The 22,766-nt window shown below is 44.6% G+C and overlaps 1 protein-coding gene across 1 annotated transcript; it reads left to right on the forward strand.

The window, feature by feature from the left end:
* The first annotated feature begins 1,991 nt into the window (after positions 1 to 1,991).
* LOC136548307 (uncharacterized) lies at positions 1,992 to 19,489 on the forward strand. Its single transcript, XM_066539884.1, has 6 exons — positions 1,992 to 2,255; positions 3,331 to 3,561; positions 3,616 to 3,971; positions 15,986 to 16,796; positions 18,970 to 19,039; positions 19,152 to 19,489. Exons 1-5 carry the CDS (start codon positions 1,992 to 1,994, stop codon positions 19,036 to 19,038), a joined length of 1,731 nt encoding a protein of 576 aa, XP_066395981.1. The 3' UTR covers position 19,039; positions 19,152 to 19,489.
* The last annotated feature ends 3,277 nt before the right edge of the window (positions 19,490 to 22,766 follow it).

Genomic DNA, 22,766 nt, shown 5'->3' on the forward strand with positions numbered 1-22,766 from the left:
CCCCTGAAGCGCATATGTGCGCCCGAGGACCCAGCTGATATCATGGCTAGCCATCGGTGGCCTAATGTTAATGTCAGAACTGTGCAAAGGTCCCCTACCTGACGCGCCAACTATCGGTGTTTCGAGTAAACACCAATGAGTAAATTTGTGTTATTACGTGTCTGACCCAGATGGTTTGCTAAATGGATACAAGGTTTATATTGGTTCGGATATAATATCCCTACGTCCAGTTCATGGATGTTGCTCATATTATTAGCACTAAAAAGTTCATAGTAGGGGTTACAAACATGGGCGAGAGAGGGAAAATGTCCCAAATCTCTGATGGAAAGGTCGAATGGGTGTTGAGAGCTTGGTCGCTGCTCAGCTATGTGTGATGTGATGCGTGGTGTGTTGAATCAATCGGTCCCTTTAGTGGGGTGTCCTGTCTTCCCCTTTTATAGGCCAAGGGAAAGTAGGGATTACTGATGGGAGAAAGAAGAAAAACCAGAGGTAAAGAAGGTCCTTCAAAGATGTTGGGTCTTCTTTTTCCTCTGAGCGAGCCCCGCTGACATGGCAGACGGTGCCAGGGATAGCTCCATGCTGGGTGCATGTTCCGCTGATCCTGATAGGGCCGCACTGGGCGTCTATCCGCTGATGATGCCATGTTCTGGCTTTGTCAGCAAGTGGTCACGTCCCATCCCGCTCCAGTGGTCGGCGCGACGGACCATGGTGCTGATCCGTGACCCTACGGGGAGCAGATGGCGTAGTGACCGCACGCTCGTTACTGTAGATGATGCGAGTTTCCCTCCTGGACCGTAGTGGTTGTCGTATGCTTCCGTTAGGATCCGCGCCCGAGGGCAAATGGCGGCGCCCACAACACTGTAACACAAATGTCGGCGCCTACAACACTGTTCGGGCTCTGACATGCCTATAAGGGCTTAAAGCTCCCGTCTTGTTATATCCTGACTGATACTTTCCTGCAGACGTGCAAGGTATGGTACTTGGTATTGTGATTGACTTGAGTGTCCTGCCTTATCTATGCCCATAGTTATGAAGGAGCGGCGCGCAAACGTCGGGCGAGGCGGAGCCAGCCCCCGAACGTCAGGCGAGATAGAGCCAGCCCCCAGATGTCGGGTGAGGCAGAGCCAGCCCTCGGACGTCGGTCGAGGCGGAGCCTTCCCCCAGACATCGGGCGAGGCAGAGCCAGCCCTCGGGGGTTGGGCGAGATGGAGTCTGCCCTTAGACATCGGGCGAGGTGGAGTCAGTCCTCGGGAGTCAGCTTGAGGCGGGGCCCATGGTCTCGGTGGACGGACGAGGAGTGACCCCGACAAGTGGTGTAGCCACGCTCTTGATCGCATGGATGAATCAACGTTGACGGTCATTATCTCCTCCTCTTCGAGTACCCTAATATTGATCCCCGACAAGAATCTGTTTATCTATATATATAACTAATGTTAAAGAGCGAATTAATTCTTTCATTCATCTTTCCTTTTAATCATATTTAACAATGTTCAAGGAGGCGCTAGGCGGTAGGCGATGACCCATGGCCTAGAGCCTAGGTGTTTTAAGACGTTTTCCAAGCATTTTTATTTTTGTATACATTCATGTATATATTGGGAGTGTTCGGCGGGTCGAAAAGCCGCTGGTGCTGATTTGTATGGCTGGTTTTTTTAGAGAGAAAAATACTGTACCGTGGCTTATAAGCCAGCAAATAAGCTGTCTTATTAGGCTAGCCGAACACTCCCATTACCTGAAAATACTGGTAGGCTCCACGTTAACAAGAAACCAAACACTCCCATTACCTGAAAATACTGGTAGGCTCCACGTTAACAAGAAACTCTCAATAGAAACCTACTCATTTTCTCTCTCCCTTTTTTTTTTGAACGAAACCAACTCATTCAATCCACGGCGCTAACAAATTTCTCCTCAACCACCTGTCTTTTCTCTCCCCTTATCCTTTCCTCTCGCCATCTCGTGAGTCTCGTCCCCATCCTCTTTCTTCTCTGCGCGAGATGCGACGGCTCAGGCAAGGCGTGCATGACGCGGGCGGAGGGTGGGTGCGCGGCGTGGCAGGGGTGCTCGTGGACAGGCGCGTGGTGGCGCGGCGCGCCGGCGTTGAGCGCAGCAGCACATCGGCGAGCGCGGGCGCATGCGACTGCGCGACGGCGAGCGCGAGCTCTTGTATCCGTGCGACGGCGATCACGCGGCAGCTTGCGCTCGCGCTGGACTGTGACCACGCAGCGTCGTGCGCATGCGAGAGCGCTGCAGCCGCATCGGTGAGTAAGAAGGCAAGCACGTTGAAGAAAATACTCCTTCGCCCTCAACGCCAATTCTGTCGGAACCGACCCGGATTAGCACACGACGGGAGCACGTGGTGTCCGACACGGTGTCGAAGTCGTGCCTTCTGTTGCGGGCGATAGGCAGCGGGAGCGAGGCGATGATTAGCACACGACGATGACAATAATGATTTTTTAATGTAGAGAAGAGATAGAGATTACAGGAAGATAAACTCAAATGTGTTCATGTGAATGTTCATCACGATGACATCTTCTGAGAGTAGCCAATGGAGGGACGTAAAGTCGGTTTAACTTGGTATTGGTTGTAATGGCCTCTCGTCTTCCCCCGTCTCTCGCGCGTCGCCCCCACTGCGGCGGAGCCCAAGACCGTCGCCACCGCTGAATCCCCCCACTCCTTGCCGGCGTGCTTCCCATCCAAGCCCCCAGATTATGCAGATCCATGCCCGGTCTCCCGACCCAAAACCTGGCCCCCACCTCCGAGATCCAGCTCCAATCCCCACCCCAGCAGCCATTGCGCCCCACCAAGCCCCGCCTCAAATCCATCGTGGTGGCACCGTCGCCATGCACAGATCACTCGCCCCCGCACAGATCGATCGTCCTCCCTTGCAAGTCTGGGCCAATCAAGAAGGTTCTGTTCAATTTAGCTGCTTCTCCAACCACCGGGCGTCCTTCCTCGTCAAGCGCTGGAGATCCGCGAGCCAGCAAATCCTGCCTCAGATCTGCATTGACTGCGGCTTCCCCCGCTGCGACCGGCTCCCATCCTGTCAAGACATCAGGGGGACATTCAATTCCCCCCTCCGCGGCCGAAGCTGCCCATCCCTCTGCCGCTTCAAAAGCGCACTGCTCCAAGCAAGAGGTAGTGAGGTACCCTCAGACAAGCTGGAAGGGTGGACGGAGGTGAGGCCGAGGGCCTGGCGACGCAGACAGGGAGTCAATACGCCATCTTCAAGTCGTCCAACCACCGGGCATCCTTCGCAGTACATCCAGAGCAACGGCAAAATCCTGGTAAATGCTTTCGTTGCTTGGCCGTTGGACATTTTGCAGCGGATTGCAGGGATCCAGTGAAGTGTGCCTGTTGTGGTCGCTCAAGAGAAACAGTGCCGCTGCTGTTCTTCCCTGTTCCCCGCCCCCGCCGCCACGCCTCGACGACACCAACTTCCCACCCCTCTCGCCCCCAGCCATGGTTCGGCACGGCGACCCGGCGGCGCGCCCCATGGATGCATTTGCGGTGGCGTCATCCACGGGGGACATGGAGCGCGAACTGGCGCGCCTGTCCTCCCACGCGGTGCTGGCCTAGCTTGGCAAGGACCGGCCGACATTGGGCCTTGATGTCATCAAGCGGACCTTCTGCTCCTACTTCGCTGTGCGACCAGACGACATCACCGCTGCGAAGCACTTCCCGGAAGACTACTTCATCGACTTCAAGCATCGCCACCACCGGGATGCGGCCGTCGATCAACGAAACTTCCCCTACGGCAACCTGGACATCCGCATCCGGCAGTGGCAGCTCCCCACACATGGCGACAACAGCAACCTCAGGTACCACGTCCGCCTCTGTCTGGAGGGGGTTCCACTGCACGCAAGGAACGAGAGCATCGCCAAGCGGGTGGTGGCCACCACCTGCGACCTGGACTACCTCGAGGAGCAGTCCCTACTCAAGGACCAGGGGAAGCTTGCGTGCTTCTTGAAACCTCGGTAAAAATACTGGAGTCGTCGATGGGAGTTTGCATATCTCTACCTTGCTCTTTAAGCTTCCGCATTTACATTGTTTACATTACTCCTTTTGCGGTAGAGATAGCAAAACACTAGCAAAACCGTAGTTGCACATTTAGATAGTTTATCTTTTGCATATGTTTTGCTTCAACTTGATTGTTGGAATGACACCACTTGTAGATACCACTTGTAACTTGTACCACTTGTATCTTGTGTATTGCTTCTTGAGATACCACACATAGGATCTTTGATCTTGATATCAATTTGTGGGACACCTCCCCCTATGTGATAGCATGGGTCATCCATTTGATACACTTGAGCTCTTGTAGGTGAGGGATGCATTCTTCATTTGATGATCACTTAAAAGTTGAGGATCACTTGTGGAACCATTGTCTTGCATGATTGATACCATGTGTAGATGTGATACCACTTGAAAGAATCTTCTAGTATGGACCCACTTGTTGGATTTATCAATAGAAACTATTTCTTGAACCTTTGTTATCTTTATGAGTACCACTAATAGGATATCACTTGTGAGTTGATCTAGACATCACTTATGAATTCTTGATGAAATACTTGGGTCTAGATACCACTTGAAATAAACAATCTAGATACCCATTTGCATTGTTGTCTTGTGCTTATACTCTTGTTACTTATCATGAGCTTCTAAGTTGACTTGAACTAAATTGATTTGCCTAAACTTCCAAGTCCGGTTTGAAACCAATGACAAGCTTCTACACACCTTTTACAAGGGTTATCTTGCCAATGTTGTACTTGTCACTTATTAGCAATCCAAATTAAATCAAGTACTTGGGTTTACTTAGCTCATGAACAAATTCATATACTAACCACTAGATCAAGTAATCATTCAAGCAATAGTGGTAGGCTATGAATGTAAAACTTTTGTTTGTTATGCATGATCCTATGAGGTATGTACTATATGCACTAACCGCATACTAGTAAGGGATGAAATGATTATGCACATTACAATGATACCTTTGCTATGTTGGAGTAGAGGATAGTCACATAGATTTCAATTCATTACTCCAATAACAATGTGAAGTCTAATTATAAGCTTGGTAAAGACCAATAGATACCATTTTGAATTCCATTCTTCACCCATATGAAATGAATACCACTTATGATCAAGTACACTTTTTTGTTGTGGTTGACTTGCTTCATCTTTTGATCAATGCTTGCATGAGAGCATCAATGTGAGAATACCACTTAAAATATTATGATTAGCTCTCTTTTGGGTGTTGCTTGCTTTTCTCGGTCAACCCTTTCAATTGCTTCAACTAAGAATCTCAAATATTTCTTGGATCACCACTTCCATGTTAGCCTTCTAAGTACCACACTTAGTTTACCAACTCATAGGCGGCAAGCCCCTACAATAGGGAGAAGTGACCTCTCTCCAAGAACCATTCTTGATACTCACTTGAAAAAAACTTGATTGATTGATCCAAGTGATGAACTTAACTTGATGAGTAACCTTGATTCCTTCTTTAAGTCCTTTTCTTTCTACTTGTTTAAGTCCTTTTCTTTCTACCAAATGATTTCCAATAGTCACTAGAACTTAAACTTCATCTTCATCTTAAGTTTGATCTTGATCTTTCAATTTGAGTACCGAATGGGTGCAAAGTACACTACACAATCAAATGGCCTTGTACTCTTTGATTGTCATGCTTAAAGATCATATTAATACCAAACTTAGGTGCCTCAATTACTTATAAACATGTTTCTAACTTGAGGACCTTTCAATCAAAGTGACTCTAGATCGATTCAATATTTGTCACTTTTCTAGCAGATTTTATACTCTTCAAAGAAAAATGCATGTGTCCCAAAGTACAAATCCAAATTCCACAAAATTTGATGGAGATGTGCTTCACTAAGTTATATAGCAGCTGTAAATTTTGAGCTTCATTTGACTTCTAGATTGCTACCAGATTTCAATTCTTCCATCACTGCTACATGCTAAAAACTGCTGCACTATAGCTGACAAGATTCACTCCAAAACTGAAGCATCTCTTATCCAATTCTCATGAAATTTATACAGCATCTTATACCATAAGTCTAGAGCATGTAAACCAAGTTTTATGCCAACCCAATAAGTTTTGTCACTCAAATATGGCTAAGATCATAGCTAGCTCAGATTTTGCAATATAGGATAGATTTCAATCACTTGAGCTATACTTCAAATGTGAATCAAACTTGAAATCAACTTGTTTGAATACTTTCACAAGATATAAATCCATTCAATCCATTTACTATATGTCATCATATGAACTTATCCAACACAAATCAATCCAAACTTAATTACTAAATCAATTTATCCATTTAAACATCTTATAGCAAGCAACATTGCATATTTATCCAATTCAATCAACTCATATGCACCCAAATGAAATGATCAACAAGATATATACCTTGGTTAGCTCATGATCATCCAATTTGTAAGCTTTAACTCAAGTATTTTAGCAAGCCATCAAATAATCCAATAAACCACCACAACTTGATCATGACACTTGTATGTTGAAGCACATTTGGACTTCACTAATTCTTGGCTTGGCATTGGGATAGAATTGCATTAAGCTTCAATGCTTGATTCAACATATGGTGATTAATATGAAAACAATTGAATCAAGTCTCTAATGCCATGGTACCTACACACATTCATCCATTTTTTGATGGCACCCAAATAATTTTGGGTCATATCAAGTTAGGAGCAACATACTTAGGCAATGCCTTAGTATGAGTAGCGGGATATTTTGCAATAGCAACCATAGAGGTACCATTACCATCTTTCCTAAGCATAGAATCATCATGAATTGAAATAGGCTTAGGAGTGTTACCTTGGGGACATGAATGTGCCATGTGTCTCCTTTCCTGGCATGAGTAGCACTTTTTCTTTGCTTGAGCCTTTTCTTCCTTTCTCATGTTGTGCTTCTCATTGCCTTGCTTCTCCTTATTTGCTTGAGCCTTCTTCTCAAGCTTGTTTGGACAACCTGAAGCTAGGTGACCCAATGTGTCACAACTATAGCATCTCATGTGAGCAATCTTCTCCATTTTCTCTTCTTCGTTCTTGCTCATTTTCTTTGTATCTTGATTCATCCTTAGACACAATGCTCTTTCTCTTGCTTTTCCACCCCTTCTAGTTTTCTTCTTCTTTATCATCAAATCACCACCATCTTCATAGTTGATCTTGATTTGCTCTTGGGGTGTCTTCTCTTTCTCAACTTGTGGCTTTGGTTGAGGCTCTTCTAGTTGCTTCACCAATTGCTTGGTTGGGCACATTGAGGTAAGGTGACCCCAAGTGTGGCACTTTAAGCACTTCACATGCTTGGGCCTCTCTTCTTCTTTTATCTTCTTGAGCTTCCCAATATTAGGGCAACCATTTGCAATGTGTCCCGCTTCATGACACCGGTAGCACATGGTATGAGAGAGCTTTCTTTGTTGTATCTTCTTCATCTTTCTTTCTCTCTTTATTTTGCCCTTTGTCATCTTCTTCTTGAAGCCAAGGCCACACTTGTCATCCATAGTTTCTTTGAGTCTTCAACATGTGCTCAAAGGTGACTTTTGAGTTGTAGCACCTCTCTAGCTTGTTGCTCAATTTTTTCACTTGTTCATTGAGCTCATTGTTCTCCTTCAAAAGGTTAGTTTCACAAGACATAGAAGTAGAACAAGCATCTATATGTGAAGAGCATGGCATATCTAATAAATCATCACAAGAGGTGGATACATGCTTCTTGCCTACATCACAAGGGTTAGCAACAATTTGTGATTTATCATTTGATCCATGTGATGAGCTCTCATTATTTTTAAGTTTATTTGTAAACATGTTAATGAGAGAAGCATGTTGTTCTAATAATTCATCATGAGATGCAAGAAGTGTCTCATGATTCAATTTTAGCTCATCATGTGAAGATTTAAAAGCATCAAGTAATTTCTTATGTTCTTCACAAGAGTTCTTTAGAAATGAGTTTTCATTTTCTAATTTCAATATTTTTGCTTTCTCATTTTCTAAAGACATGGTCATTCTAGCAAGTCTACTAACAAGCTCATCATATGAATCAACATGATCAACCACATTATTATTTGATACCTTGGTGTCACCTTGTGACATGAAGCAATGTGGTGAAGTAGGAGAGCTTGTAGTAGCAATGTTATCCGGGCATGATCCATCACCATAACCATCAAGTGTGCATGGGGTAGCATCATCATTTGCAACACTTGTGGCATCATCAATCTTGCCAAGTGAACTTGTAGTGGATTGATCATCATCATCACTTGACCATGAGGTGGAGCAATCTTCCACAATCACTGGAGTTGTGGTCATGCTCAACATCCTCATGCACCTCCTCCTTCTTGAACTTGCCATCATCCCATGTGGAGGAATCACCGAAGGTGCGCTTGATGGACTCCCATATCTCACGAGCGGTTCCCATGTAGTTTACTTGTTTCATCAAATCAAAACTCAATGCATCTATTTGAAAACAACAAGCATGTGCATCAAGTTTATAGAGAACTCTTTGAGCATTGGTGAGATTTCTATGGTCCAATACATGAGTGAGACCACTAGTGAAATCCAACAAAACTTAGGTCCCTTTGCACGAAAATGATCAAGCATGTGATTTTTCCATTGTGCAAAGTTTGTGCCATAAAAAATGTGTGAGTCACACTCAACATCTAGCCTACTAGATGCCATCCTCTTGGGTCAGTAAAGACCACAAATGAGAGACCTAGCTCCGATACCACTTGTAGGGTCAAGATGGCGACTAGAGGGGGGTGAATAGTCATTCCTAAAACTTAATCGCGTCGGCTAACCGAAATAAGTGTAAAATTAAAACTATCGGTCTAGCCAAGACTGCATCCCTCTATCTATGTTCTCTAGCACCTTGCAACGATCCTAATTAAGCAACAAAGGTGCCTGGGCTAACTAGAGCTCACCTAACCAATTCTAGGAGCAAGGTTACACAAACCTATGCCACTAGCATTTCAAGCAATGAGGGAGCTCCTACACATGCTAGTAAGCAAAAGCATAAAGCCAACTAAGCTCACTAGCAATGCTCAATAACAAGGCAACCAATACCAAATTAGAGAGTACAAATACTTAGCTACACAAACTAAGCAAAGTGACTAACAAGGTTACACAAACCAAATTAGCCACGCAAAGGAGCTACTTCTATGCTACACAAGCAAGAAGGTAACTAGTGAGCTACACAAGCTAACTAATTACAAGAGCAACTACACAAGCACAATGTATATAAAAGTAATCACAAGCTTGTGTAAGGGGATTGTAAACCAACGGGAAGAACAAGGTTGACACGGTGATTTTCTCCCGAGGTTCACGTGCTTGCCAACACGCTACGTCCCCGTTGTGTCGACCGCTCACTTGGTGGTTCGGCGGCTAATTGGCATCACCCGCCAAGCCCGCACGTCGGGCACCGCAAGAATCTACCCCGAAAGTGAGGGTAGCTCAATGACACGCTCAACTAGAGTTGCTCTTTGTGGCTCCTACGGGGCGAGAACAATGCCCCTCACAAAGCTCTTCTCTGGAGCACCGCACAAGCTTCTTGCGGGCTTCGACGGAGACCACCACCAAGCCGTCTTGGAGGTGGCAACCTCCAAGAGTAACAAGCACCACTGGCTTGCAACTCGATGCAATCTCACAATGCAACGCACTAGAATCACACTCACTCGCAATCGATTCGCACTCTTGCAAGCACAAGTGAGTTAGAGGGCATCCAAGCACTCCTACACAAGCCACATAAGCGTGAGGGTGCTCAGCAACCAGCCCACAGTCGGCCACACACTCCTTTATAGCCCCAAGGGCTAAAATAGCCATTACCCCTTCACTAGACAAAGCGTGTACTGACCGGACGCTGGACCCCAGCGTTCGGTCACTTACAGAGAGGTTCTAGAGACATTTTTAGCGACCGGACGCGTCCGGTCATCATTGACCGGACTCTCCCAGCATCCGGTCCCTTCTGGACACGCTAAAAACACTGACCAAATGCTATGACCGGACTCGCTGGTGCTGACCGGACGCAGACCCTGAGCGTCCAGTCGTTTATCGCGCCAGCGTTCGGTCATAGACCTTTCAGCGCTAAAATGGCTATAACTCTTAGCTCCGAACTCCGATTTCAATGATCTTGGACATTTTGGAAAGCTTACTCAGAGGGCTACACATCCCACATGCATACTTGATCCAAATCACAGTGGATCAAAACAGTATTCAAATCCAAGGACCATCATATAGTTCGGAGTACACCGAAAAACTTTTTTCTCTTCTCTAAGTTGATTCACGACAACTCTAACTTCTTCTCCTTTGCAAATGTGCCAACACCACCAAGTGTGCACCACCATGTGTATGTGTGTTAGCTTTTCACAAACATTTTCCAAAGGATTAGTCACTCAACTTGCCACACCACTCGATCCTAGTGATGATGCAAAGTTGGATCACTCGAGTGGCACTAAATGACCGATATGCAAATAAGTTTGCCCCTCTTGATAGTACGACCATCTATCCTAAACCTGGTCATCAACTTCTCTACACACCTATGACCAGTGAAATGAAATGCCCTAGGTTATACCTTTGCCTTGCGCATTCCATTCCATCTCCTCCAATGTCGATGCAACATATGCACCAACATGATCAACAATGATATGATCCACTTCATATCATCATGTGATCATATTGGTTCATCGATCTTGACTTCACTTGCTTTTCACTGTTGTCTTCGTCCATCGAAGCCAAGTCTAGCTCAAGCTTCACCGCCATGAGGTCCATCGCTCTAAAGCCTCCGACTTGCCCTTCACGCTTGCAACCAGTCCATCAAGCCAAGTCTTGTCTTGATCTTCTCCACCTTGATCACATGACTCAATGTCATATCTCATGTGCATTAAGCTCCTTCATCATCACATGTGTGAGCTTTGCAACATCTCCAAGCCATTTTCACCTTCATGGCATATGTTGCTCACACATATGTACCTATGGACTAATCACCTATGTATCTCACATAAACACAATTAGTCCTCCTAGGTTGTCACTCAATTACCAAAACCACATATGGACCTTTGATCAGGATAATAAGTCTGTGACCTAACTAGAATCTAATGCAACGGCCGGTCCTTAACCGACACAGACAGGGAAAACAGTGTAACCAAGCTATGCACCATTGGCCGTGGAACACAACCTCTTACACCCACCAATGCTAGTAGGACTCATAGGTAGGTTATCTATGCATGTAGTTTCCATAAACTGCCTGTAACATAAATGCACATCACACACACACACAGATATATATATCAAGTGATTATTCAAAATAAGGGTTATGCACCGCGGCTTGCCTTGGGTAGGCGTGGTGTCAGCTCAGTCAGTCAGTGGTGGCTCTGGGATATCCTCCTACATGAGGATCTCCTCCTCGTACTCTTCAATCACCTCTTCATACTACTGCTCGCCCTCAGTCACGAACTCCACCAATGCGTTCTCTACATGCATGCAATGATGATGCAATACTTAGCATTTTAGCAACAGCAGCTCTTAAAATAACAATACATCTACCAAGCTACTAAGCTAACTCTAATGACTAAGATGCTAAGCTACCCATCCTCTCCACTAAACAGGAATGAAACATTCAAGAATTATCTTAGCAACCAAAAATGTATTTCTTACTTTATTTACGATTTCACATATACTAAAACAAGGAGTTCTTAGCTACCATATTTATCATCCTATTCTAAGGCTAGGCTACAAAATTTACTGTGAGCACATAATAATACAATGAATGAACTATAAAAACTTCATGGTCAAAGCTATTACCAATTTGCCACGAAAATTCCTACAAATACTAATCTAAATAATACTAAACACTTGCAAATGATTTAATAGCCGCTGGTATCAACAAATATATATATGAACTAAATACACTAACAGATAGAACACAATTTTAGGAACCTAACAAAATTGGTTTCACAATTTTTGGATACCTACATGATTTTATATGATTCACCAAAGTTCAACTCAGAATTAAAATGAAAAGCTATTTCTATTCTCCACAAAAAAAACTCATTTCGGCCCAACGTGGCCCACGAGGCACAATGTGCGCGCGAGCGCGTGGCGGCCCACGGCGAGGAAGCCCGCGTGCGATGTCACTCTTGCAAAAACGCCCCTGCACTATGAGCAATACAACCCGCAGTCCACGTTACTATTTCTATAGACAGTGACTTTGCAATGGAACCCTTAGATCTTCTCCTCTTTACAATGGCAAGGTCCTCGGCCATCCCTACGCGCTCTAGCGCGGCGAGCGGTGGCACTAGTGCTTACGCTGACCACATGAGACCCACGCTGACCTATCTACGAGGTCGACGCTCACCTAGGGGTCAACGCGAGATGATGGGCGGTGGTTGCACTGGTCAGGACACCATAATGGACCTCTCCATGACGGCGGGCACCCTGCGTGTAACACCCTAGAAGAAAAAAAACAACAAAAATCTTCTGGAGAATTACCACAGTTCAGCACAAAGAAAACAACCCAACATTAGAGTATGCGGAAGCAACAATAATCATAAAGATCAACTATAAAATATCTTTACTGATCACTAAATTGTCATAACTCATCCAACCAAAAACCAGATCCAACATAAAGCATATAGTTTGAACCAACTAAACCATGGTTACATATTATTATTATTACAACACATGTGTCCCACAGATTATTTGACTCCAAGGTGACATGCACACGTGTTGCTACTCCCTCCCAAGCATGCATCTTCCAGGCTCAAACACCTGAGGGGAAAACAACGTGTGAGGTTTATGGAAAACCTCAGCAAGCAAACTGCCTTAACTGAGTTATTCAAATCATAGTTGATTAAATATCAAATTTAAAACATGATAGTAGATACATCCATTGTTTCATAGAACTGTAATGTAAATATATTAAAAGTACAAAGGTGAATGATGCAATGCAATGCAAATGTGAATGATGCCATGCAATACATATGTGAATGATGCAGTGCAATGCAGATGCGAATGATGCCATGCAATGCATATGTGAATGATGCAGTGCAATGCATGACTTCACTTCTACCCACACGTCCCAACAAGAGGGAGTGAGGGCTGCAACCACAAAGCTCATCAATGCGCGTTGTTGTACCGGTACTTACCGCACCAATTTGGCTACAGTTTCCTCAAATGCATATCAACGGGAAGAGTGCAAATGCAAATATTGCATTGTGAGTAATTCATGTACTTCATAATTCAATAACAAAGCCAAAAGATATAAGTCCATATACTTCAAGGTAACTTCAAATTTAGATTAAATGTCTAGTGCGAGATACTAAAAATTAAGTGGAGGCAATTCAAACAACCAAGCTAAAGCATGGGAACCACATCGTCACGTTTACTTGCCTTCACCGAAGATCAAAAGTGAGAGCTAAGCACGATCGAAGGTGCACCACCTGCTCATAAGAACATCTCAGTACTAACACCATCATACAATCGAAACAAATAACAAATTATACAATTAAAGCATCCCAAACCCCCGTTTAAAACATCTACCATCTCGCTACCGATTGTGACAGCAGCACTGTCCCTTCTCTTTTTCATAGACAAACAACCATACATTAATAAATTACTTAAATCTACCAGATGATAGAAAACTCATTTATGTACAACTTTGGTATTATAATATTTGGCATTAGAGGTCTCCAAGATAGCATAAACATTGACTTAAGTTAACTGAACTTTTCTGTCAGTCAAAACAGGACAGCAAAGTTATAAAAATCATAACTGGAGACATACTCGTCCAAACAACGTGTTATCTAACAATATGGAAATATAAAGAAAAACTCTACAACTTTCATTTAGATACCAAGTTCAAATTCTTCTAGTAAAAAGGCCAAAAATGGATTAGATCTAAAACTGTCCAGAAACTCGTCACTGGAAAACAGCCTATTTCACACGATCATATCTCCAAGAATACGGAGGCTATGGGGGTGATCTTGGCGTCAAAAGAAAGATAACGAATTCCTCTACAACTTTGTCCATAGTGGCAAAAATTATTGAGGCCAATAAAATGACCTAAAACAGCGATGAACAGAAACTGCCTAATCTGATGGGTTTTCCGAACGTGGGCGAGATTAACTTCGGGAATTACTCCATCTAAACTCCACTTAAAAAAATGATTTGATCCATGGAACTTAGTCCAAACAAGGGGATAAAGGTTTGATGTCTTACCAAGAGAAACTGCAGCAAGCACGCCGACAAACCCTAGGCAATTCACTCCTTTCTTGAGCGCGCCCCGGCGAAGCGGCCCAGGATGAAGAAGGTGGTGGAGATGCTGCAAGAGGCCAAGAACAGCTGAGTGATCAATCTGTTTATCTGCTGAATGGCTGCGGTTGGTCGCCTGCTTGCATTGGAAGCCGAGCCGAGCCTCTAAAACCCAAAAAATTTCTGGTCAGTAGCGTTTGATTCTCTGTATATATTCGGTAATTAGTACCCTGATTATGCGCCATGTATCGCTGGATGTTGGATCTTGGAGCATCAAAGTACAATGCTGCTGCAGGCTTGCAGTGCTGCTACCTGCAACTTGCAAGTGAAGGAATGTCTCATATACATAGGAGTATATCTGGATGCGTCTTTAGCAAGCCATTTGGTGTTCTACCTTGAGGGTTTTATTTTCATTTTTTTTTGGAAAGAAGTGATGTCGTCCCCTTGAAGAGGTGCTTGGTTGTGCTGGTGCACTGAAGTCTGAAGTCTGAAGGTGCCGTTGTCCTTTCCAGTTAGGGTGTTCTTCTCTAGGAGACCCTGGCCCATGGCGACGTGGCAGGGGATGGCCTCTGTCTGCTGAGGAATCGTCTCTCTGTTAATCCATAGTTTTTTTATTTGGAAGAAGAATATATGTTGCATAGAAAATTTATTGCATTTTATTTTATTCTAGGCTGCTGCTACATTGAACAACTTGAGGGCATGTCAGCATTGTAGCTTGAATGTTGCAACTTCTAACTTCAGCCACTAGTCCTCTTCAGAGAGAATTTAGTAGCTGTTAAAATTTTTGAACTTGCTAAAAACTTGTTAGCATTATAACAGTCGTGGGACCTGCTTGTCAGAGATTAGGTTTATCTTCCCAATTTGCAATGGACGACAAAACTAACCATTGTTAGGCATAAATACGCCGAAAATAACCATCTTTGTGCTTGCTATCCTATTAGCAAGTTCTAAACGTCATGGTCTCACGATCAATGAGAGTTATGAACCACTAGGTAGCTCTGGAAGGCACTGTAGACGATGGGAATAGTTTGCAGGAAAGCGACCAGAGCTTCTGGCCGTCCAAATCACGCTATTGAGTGATTAACACCTTGGCACTTGCTCAGCTTCAGAATCAGATGCCTCTACTACGAGCAGCAAAGTGATGGCGACCTTCTACGGCAGCCATCCATGATTGGGCACATCACTAGGGCACTAGGGCATACACGTACTGCTATGCTAAACAACAATTGCAAGACAATGATGCTTTGTAGCCGCAGGGTTGAGAGTGGGGACGTTGCGTCGCTAGCTGATACTACTTTGAGTTTTGCCGCCGTGCTAGTAGGTTTTGTTGTCGTGAAGTAGCTTGTTTGTAATCAACAATCGCGTGAGCTCAGGGTGCGTTTGGCCCGGTAATCAAGCGATTACCATCTAAACTTTGTATTTTTTTTTGAGAATTACACGGTATATACTTCTGCTTAATGTAAAAGCTGCCTCGGCACGGTCGCGAAAAACTTTTAGAAAAAAAGAACAGCATACACAAATCAAACGGACCCCAAGGTGACCAACATGGGCCGAACACAGGTCTACACTCTACACGGCAGCTTCCCAGCAATATCTGGTTTTTTCAGCAACGGGCGAGGGCTTCTGAGAGAATCAGCCCACCGGGGCCCATCTTCTCAACAAGTCATCCTGGCCTGTGGGCTGTGGCCTCTGAGAAATTGAGAATCCTTTCCCATCACTCTTTCAGCGTCCACGTGTCTAATTTCTATTGGAGACGGGTCCCAACCCGCTGCGAAATTTCCATTCCCTTTCCCCAAGGACCCCAACAGATCCCCCGCTTCCCCCCGCAACCGCGGCGGCGATGGGCATCCTCCGCGGCGGCGACCGGCGACGGCGAGAAGCCGCACGCGCACCTAGGCCAGCCCCTCCTAGCGCCGCCGCATCCCGCTCAGCAGCCCTACTACGCCTACCCGGCCGCCTCCTACGCGCATCCCTCCCCGCCGCCGCCGGCCCCGACGCTCGTCTTCGTCCCGGTCCCGGCGCCCTGCTCCCCGGTGCTCGTCCGCCTCCGCCGCCTGCGCCCGCGCCGCGCGCCCTGCCTCCGCCGCCTCTGCACGCGGACGCTCCCGCTCCTCCTATTCCTCGCGCTCCTCGCGGGCGCCGCCTTCCTCCTCTACCCGTCCGCGCCCGCCGCCCGCGTCGCCGACTTCCGGGTCGACAGCTTCCGCGTGCAGCCGCCGGTCCTCGACCTCGGCCTCGCGCTGCGGCTCCGCGTCCGCAACCCCGGATTCGTCCTCCCGCTCCGCTACCGCTCCGTCTCCGCCGCCGTCTCCTACCGCGGGCACCTGCTCGGGTCCGCCAAGGCGTGGCCCTGGTCCGGCGAGCTTGCGGCCAGGCATGAGGTCTATGCGGATGCCCAGGTGTGGGTGGACGCAGGGAGGGTGCTGGATGATGTGATCGAGCTCATCGGGGACGTGGCCGCGGGGTCAGTGCCGCTGGAGATCGTCTCTGAGGTTGTCGGCTCGATCGAGGTGTTCCGTTTCCACATCCCTGTGAAGGTAATTGCGTGTTCTCGCGATAGATTGTTTACGGACTTTGTTATCCCGTTACCAATAGTTTGCTCAGCAGTTAAGACTGATGCCTTCAAAGACTGGGGCTTTGGAATTGGGTTAGAGAATTTCCTAACACTTAAGGACATGGAATGCTATAACTTCAACATTTTTAGCTGCTGGATCTGTTTATAAGTATTACTGAATTTGTAGTATTTTTTTAACTTAAATTTGTGGTAAAACTGAAGGATTTGCATTAGGTTAATCAGGGGCCGGATTCAACTTTTCTGGGTATAGTTATCGTGGATTGAATCATCTGAATTGCTGAACGGGATTTGCAATTTTGCATGATCATAAGGACTTCTACGTTCACCTGAGATGTTAATAGTGATATTGCTTCATTTTTTTAATGGTTCCTAGCTTTCGATGATGATATTGGTTGTGAGCTTGTGATTGAATTTTGATTGAAAAGAATTGAATCTGGATTGAAAAGAATTGGAAAGATTAGTGGTATGGATACTTTATTCAAAGTATAGGCAGTGATAGCTCGGATGTGGGATGGACAACTGGAAAATAGTTCTTTCGTTCCATATGATATGTCCCTAGCATCTGTATGGACAGCACCATCATACTTGGTGGTAAGCGAATATGGAATAGGGTTCAGTGGCATCTCCTTTCTTGTCATAGTTTTGGCTTGGCATTTCCATGTTAACAAAAGTAAGGAACTTATTTATTTCAACCTTCTTCTTTCTATATTTGTGAGAATAATCTAATTTTTATATGACCAATAATGCATCTGTGTTTTTATGCTGTTCCTCTATTCAGATAAATCTGTTAGTTTGCACGTAAATGTATTGGAGGTTGTAAGGGAACTGTCATAAATAGTTATTTATTTATTAGTGCAAATATGGATCCAACAAATTCGGGTGAGTCCATTTGTACAATTATGGATTTGTTGGATGCCTTTGTTAGTCTGTCTACCTCCATTGTACATTTGTGCTAACAACACAGTTTTAGTCCTGAAGGGTAGGTATATCTCAGAGTATTTGCGTTGAATGTGGTTTAGTCTATTTATGAATGTGGCCTTAGGCAAGTTTGTTCTAACATAACAATCAGGCTCATTACAAAGAGTGTTTTTTTAATGACAATATAAATATGGGAACTAATTACACAGATGTTAATTGCAAGGAACAGTACCATAAACTGCCATTGAAGAATTATTAACATAAAGTAGTCAATCATATGATTGAGCTGGTGCCAAAAGGGTGAAGGAAACAGGATGGTGGACAAATAAGAGTCACCAAAGGATCGAACTACTATCTCAGAATCGATATTGCCCTAGAATGCTTGCTGTCGACACTTCAAACTTCGATTACTAACAAACAAGTATCTGTATGCCATATGGAAAGATACTAGTAGATTTATCATCAAATGTTGTCTTTTTTCTGATTTTATAAATATTTTGCTAAACCATTTGATTAGGATAATGCAGAAGTACTCGGCCATGTAGGTTTTTCCATGAAAAGGTGCCTCCAGATTTGTTAGAGGCTTGCACTATTACAGTAGCTAGAAGATGAGATGGTGATTTCAATTTTGAAATTTAGCATAAATTTGATGTCACATTTGTGGTGATGATTGTACATGTGCCAACGTGGGAAAGACATTCTAGATTGGATAGCTAACTGATGCAAGATTTGAGTTCCCTGAAACAGAGTCATTTGAAAAATTGCGAGGATTGCTAGAATGCTTAGAATATATTCAAAAGAATTGGAATGTGTTGAGTCGTTAAAAAGCAGAACAGTAAATATATAGCTCCTGAAGTATCAAATGTACTATACTCTTAAAGTTTGTACCATAGAAGCTATTGTTAGATGATGTTTGTACCTTATAAGGGAGCATTAGTTTGCTCATCCTTTTTTTATTTCAATCTCTCACGCTTCCCATTTCTTAATGAAAATCTAAATATTAAGCTGTACTCCAGAGTCCAGAGCAAAATGCATTAGCATGTTTCTTAATGAAAAACTCTGCGTCTTGCCATTTCAGAGTATTCATGTTTACCATTTAGTTGTTAAAATAGTAGTGTTGGTTTCTTAATGCAGCATCTCACTTTGTATGTTTGCGTTATATGTTTTTGATGCAATTCTCATGTGGGTCAAACCTCTTAACACTCCTGCTGTTACAGGGGCTCATATCATGCTCAGTAAATATCAGCCCAGAGACTCAGAGAATCATAAGCCAGGATTGCTATTAAGGTAATGACCTTATGTTCTGTACAATTTGTTATATATAATCCTTAGTTGATTTATGCAAGTTAGGAGTTGTACTATCAGGATCATGTTATGAATCTTGCGTCATTTTCTGCAGTGCGAATGCTCCGAGGCTACCTGTCCCTGAAGATATTGTAAAACTGCAGAGCCTGCTCGATGGTATAATCTGGATATCGTATTGTGTTTCGTGTAGGCTGGAATAATAAGTAACGAATAACATGTTGTTGGACCACAGGTTATATGTTGTCTTGCAGTACATATCAGAACTGCCTATGCCTATTTGTAACTGGTTGATGCCACCTTCACCCATATGTACCATAGCATAGAAGTTAATCATGGTGTATGATTTTACTAGATCATGTATGGTGGAGGTTGGCAGCCTGGCAGGTAACTTATGATTTGTGGTATTTGAATTGAAGGATGTGATAACTGAAAGATTGGCGCAGTTGATATTTTCGTGACATTCAACCACCACTAGAGGATTTTGCATCCAAGATCCAACAGCTGCTTCTGGTGGGCGGTGATCAACATATTTGGTCCAGCAAGCTGGTACTGGTACTATAGACCATGCTGAGCAAGTCAGTATGAAATGAATGGTTTCTGATACTGAGATCATGTAGCTTTTGGTACAGAATTTAGGGCATGTACAGTCAGTGAGGGGTTAACATTTTCTCTTACCGCCACCTAAAACAGAAATAAACTTAGATAACACTGATGCGATGGTTGATCTTGCTCCAACTCTAAGTGTGGAACCCTATGTAAGTAAATAAAACAAAAGATAGTGGCCACTGGTTCAATTGTTGGCCAACCGAGGAGAGAAATTGTAGCAAGTAATTTCTTTATTATTCGGCTGCAATTGTTTAGTGTCTTCTTTCTTCGGCTCCTGAACTTGATCCAGCTCTAGAATCCTTTTCTTAGCTTCTTATGTGTGCAACGGCGTAAATAGGAGGAGCTAGAAAAATGATCTGATCTTAGTGCCTCTTTGAGGCATGGCCGCATGGGCTGCACATGTCATTAGACCCACCGTAATCCACTGATCGCATGTTCAGAATCAGAAGCTCTGTAGGACAAGATGGGCCCTGAATTATGGGAGGCCATGCGAGATTGTTCACCTTACATGCATCATTCAGTGCAAAGTTCGGCTAGGCGGCGCCTAGTCGCTGGGCGAAGCCCGTCGCCGCGACTAGGGGCATAGGCGCGCATCGCGGCGCTAGGCGGCGCGGACGCGGCGCGGAGGCGCGCTAGGCGAGGGCGAGCTCGAGTTTGGCGCGCCAAATCGGAGCGCGGGAGGAATTCTCGCGCGGCCAGGCCCGCGCGCGGCCACGAGACCCAGGCGCGCGAGGATTAGAAGGGAGCGCGGCCTGCTCCTCCCGCCGGTCCTGCTCCTCCTCTGCTCGTCCAAGCTCGTCCCCCTACTCGTCCTCTGCTCCTCCCCTGCTCCTCCTCTGCTCCCGCCGGTCCTGCTCCTCCCCTGCTCCTCCTCTGCTCCTCCCCTGCTCCTCCTCTGCTCCCGCCGGTCCTGCTCCTCCCCTGCTCGTCCTCGACTAGAACCCCTCCCCGCCGACCACCCCAAGTCCCCAAGGTGAGCTCCCTTCCCTCCCATGCTCCTCTCCCCTCCCATGCCGGCAGCTCCTCCCCTGCTCATCTCCCCTGCATGCTCTCTTTCTTTACAGAAGTTTACTGTAATTGCGAAAGGTGAATAATCAACAAAAGGTTACTGTAAAAACTGTTACTCACCTGAAGTCATTAAGCAAAAGCTTCTATTAAGACTTGTACCTTTGTAAGGATGTGTTCATTCTACAAAACATGCTGCAATTGTGAGTTGGTGAATGACAAAGTTCCTTCATAACTCTACTGCTATAGTGATGCTGCTGTTCCACTGTATGATTGAAGTTGGCATGGTAAGAGGCACATGCTTCATAAAATCATAAGTAATAGTAACCATTAAACAGCTTGTGCAGCCTTGTTACAACTTACAAGTAATAGTAACCATTAAGTAATCAGACAACACTGAAAACCGACCTGGAGAGCAAAACTTGACAGATTATTGTGATCAATGCTCTTTGTAAGTGAGGCAATTGGCTCTGCCCCTGGTATTCCATCTGATGACTGCTCTGTCATTTTCTTCACAGTTGATTGTAAACATGTTAACATTAAAGCTTCTATTACAATGATTTATCGTTAAAAACTTAAAATTTGAGCGATACTAGTCCTTACCTGTCTCTTTGAGCTTGATTCAACTCTTGAATTTGAATGTAGGATGTCGACAGAACAAGGTGTTTCTACACCAGATGCAACATGCACTGAGGCAACTAATCTCCTGAAAAGGAACTCAGATGATGTTGGATGGGACTATGGTGTTCTTGTTGATGCTAGCAACAAGGACAAGGTGAAGTGCAAGCTCTGTGACAAGGAGATGAGAGGAGGGATTCATAGGTTGAAGGAGCATTTGGCTCATGAAGGAAAGAATGTGAAGAAATGCACAGCAAGAACACCACAGGCTATGGAGGCTAAAGAGAAGTGCAAGAAGGCACTAGCTGATGCAAAAAGGAAGAGGGAGGAGAAGACTGTTCGTGAGCTAGAAATTAGAGAGGAAGTTCATGTATCTAGGGTTGGAACAGATTCAGATGAAGTTACATGTGTTGGAAGTTGAGAGCCCCACAAATTAGGACCCATTGACAAATGGACACGTGCTATTGATCCTAAAGCTACCAAGTTTGATTCTTTAAAGCAACAACAGCGGAACAAGAAACTTTGGAAAGAAAGAAGCAATGAGGTGCATAAGTACATTGCAAGATGGGCCTATACACATGGTAAATTGCTAGTATACTATGCTGTTTTTACATTTTAAAGTTCATTAGATGTTGTTTTCCTATACTGAACACTAATTATGCTTCTTTCAATGTTGTGTTGGCAGGAATTGCTTTCAATGCATGTGATAATGATGAGTTCAAGCGAATGTACGAAGCAATTGGACAGTTTGGTCCAGGACTTGTACCTCCAACTCAGGATGCACTGCGAGGGAAGTTGCTCGAAGAAGGATATGAAAGAACCAAGAGTTTGCTGCAGGAGCGTGAAGCCGAGAAGATGAAAAATGGATGTTCTATTATGACTGATGCTTGGTCAGATAGGAAGAGGAGAAGCATAATGAATCTGTGCACCAATTGTGCTGATGGAACCTCCTTCATCAGCTCTAAGGAGATGTCACATGTCTCACATACCAGTGAGGTCATCTTTGATCTTGTGGACAAAGCAATTGAAGAGATTGGTCCAGACAATGTGGTGCAAGTAGTGACTGACAATGCCTCTAACAACATAGGAGCAAAGAGGCTATTGGAAGAGAAGAGACCACACATATTTTGGACCTCTTGTGCAGCTCACACAATCAACCTTATGCTCCAAGGAATTGGCAACATGACTCGGTTCAAGAAAGTGGTTGACCAAGCAAAGGCATTTACCATATTTGTCTATGGCCACACAAGGACATTGGAGTGCTTGAGATACTTCATAGAGGGGAAAGAGGTAGTGAGGCCAGGAGTGACTAGGTTTGCTTCAAACTTTCTCACTTTGAGTAGCATGCAAGAGAAGAAGGACCAGTTAAGGAAGATGGTGGTTCATAGTAGGTGAGACTCATTGAAGGATGTGAAATCAAAGAAAGGAAAAGAGGCAACATCAACTATATTGAGTCCAAGCTTTTGGAAGGATGTGAAGC

The sequence above is a fragment of the Miscanthus floridulus genome, chromosome 4 (genome assembly GCF_019320115.1).
Source record: "Miscanthus floridulus cultivar M001 chromosome 4, ASM1932011v1, whole genome shotgun sequence".
Lineage (NCBI taxonomy): Eukaryota > Viridiplantae > Streptophyta > Magnoliopsida > Poales > Poaceae > Miscanthus > Miscanthus floridulus.

Coding starts and splice junctions, on each gene's coding strand:
- LOC136548307 (XM_066539884.1), top strand. CDS start 1,992: ATGCGACGGCTCAGGCAAGGCGTGCATGACGCGGGCGGAGGGTGGGTG. Junction 2,256..3,330: donor AGAGCGCTGCAGCCGCATCG/GTGAGTAAGAAG, acceptor AGCGGATTGCAG/GGATCCAGTGAAGTGTGCCT. Junction 16,797..18,969: donor GTTTCCACATCCCTGTGAAG/GTAATTGCGTGT, acceptor CTGCTGTTACAG/GGGCTCATATCATGCTCAGT.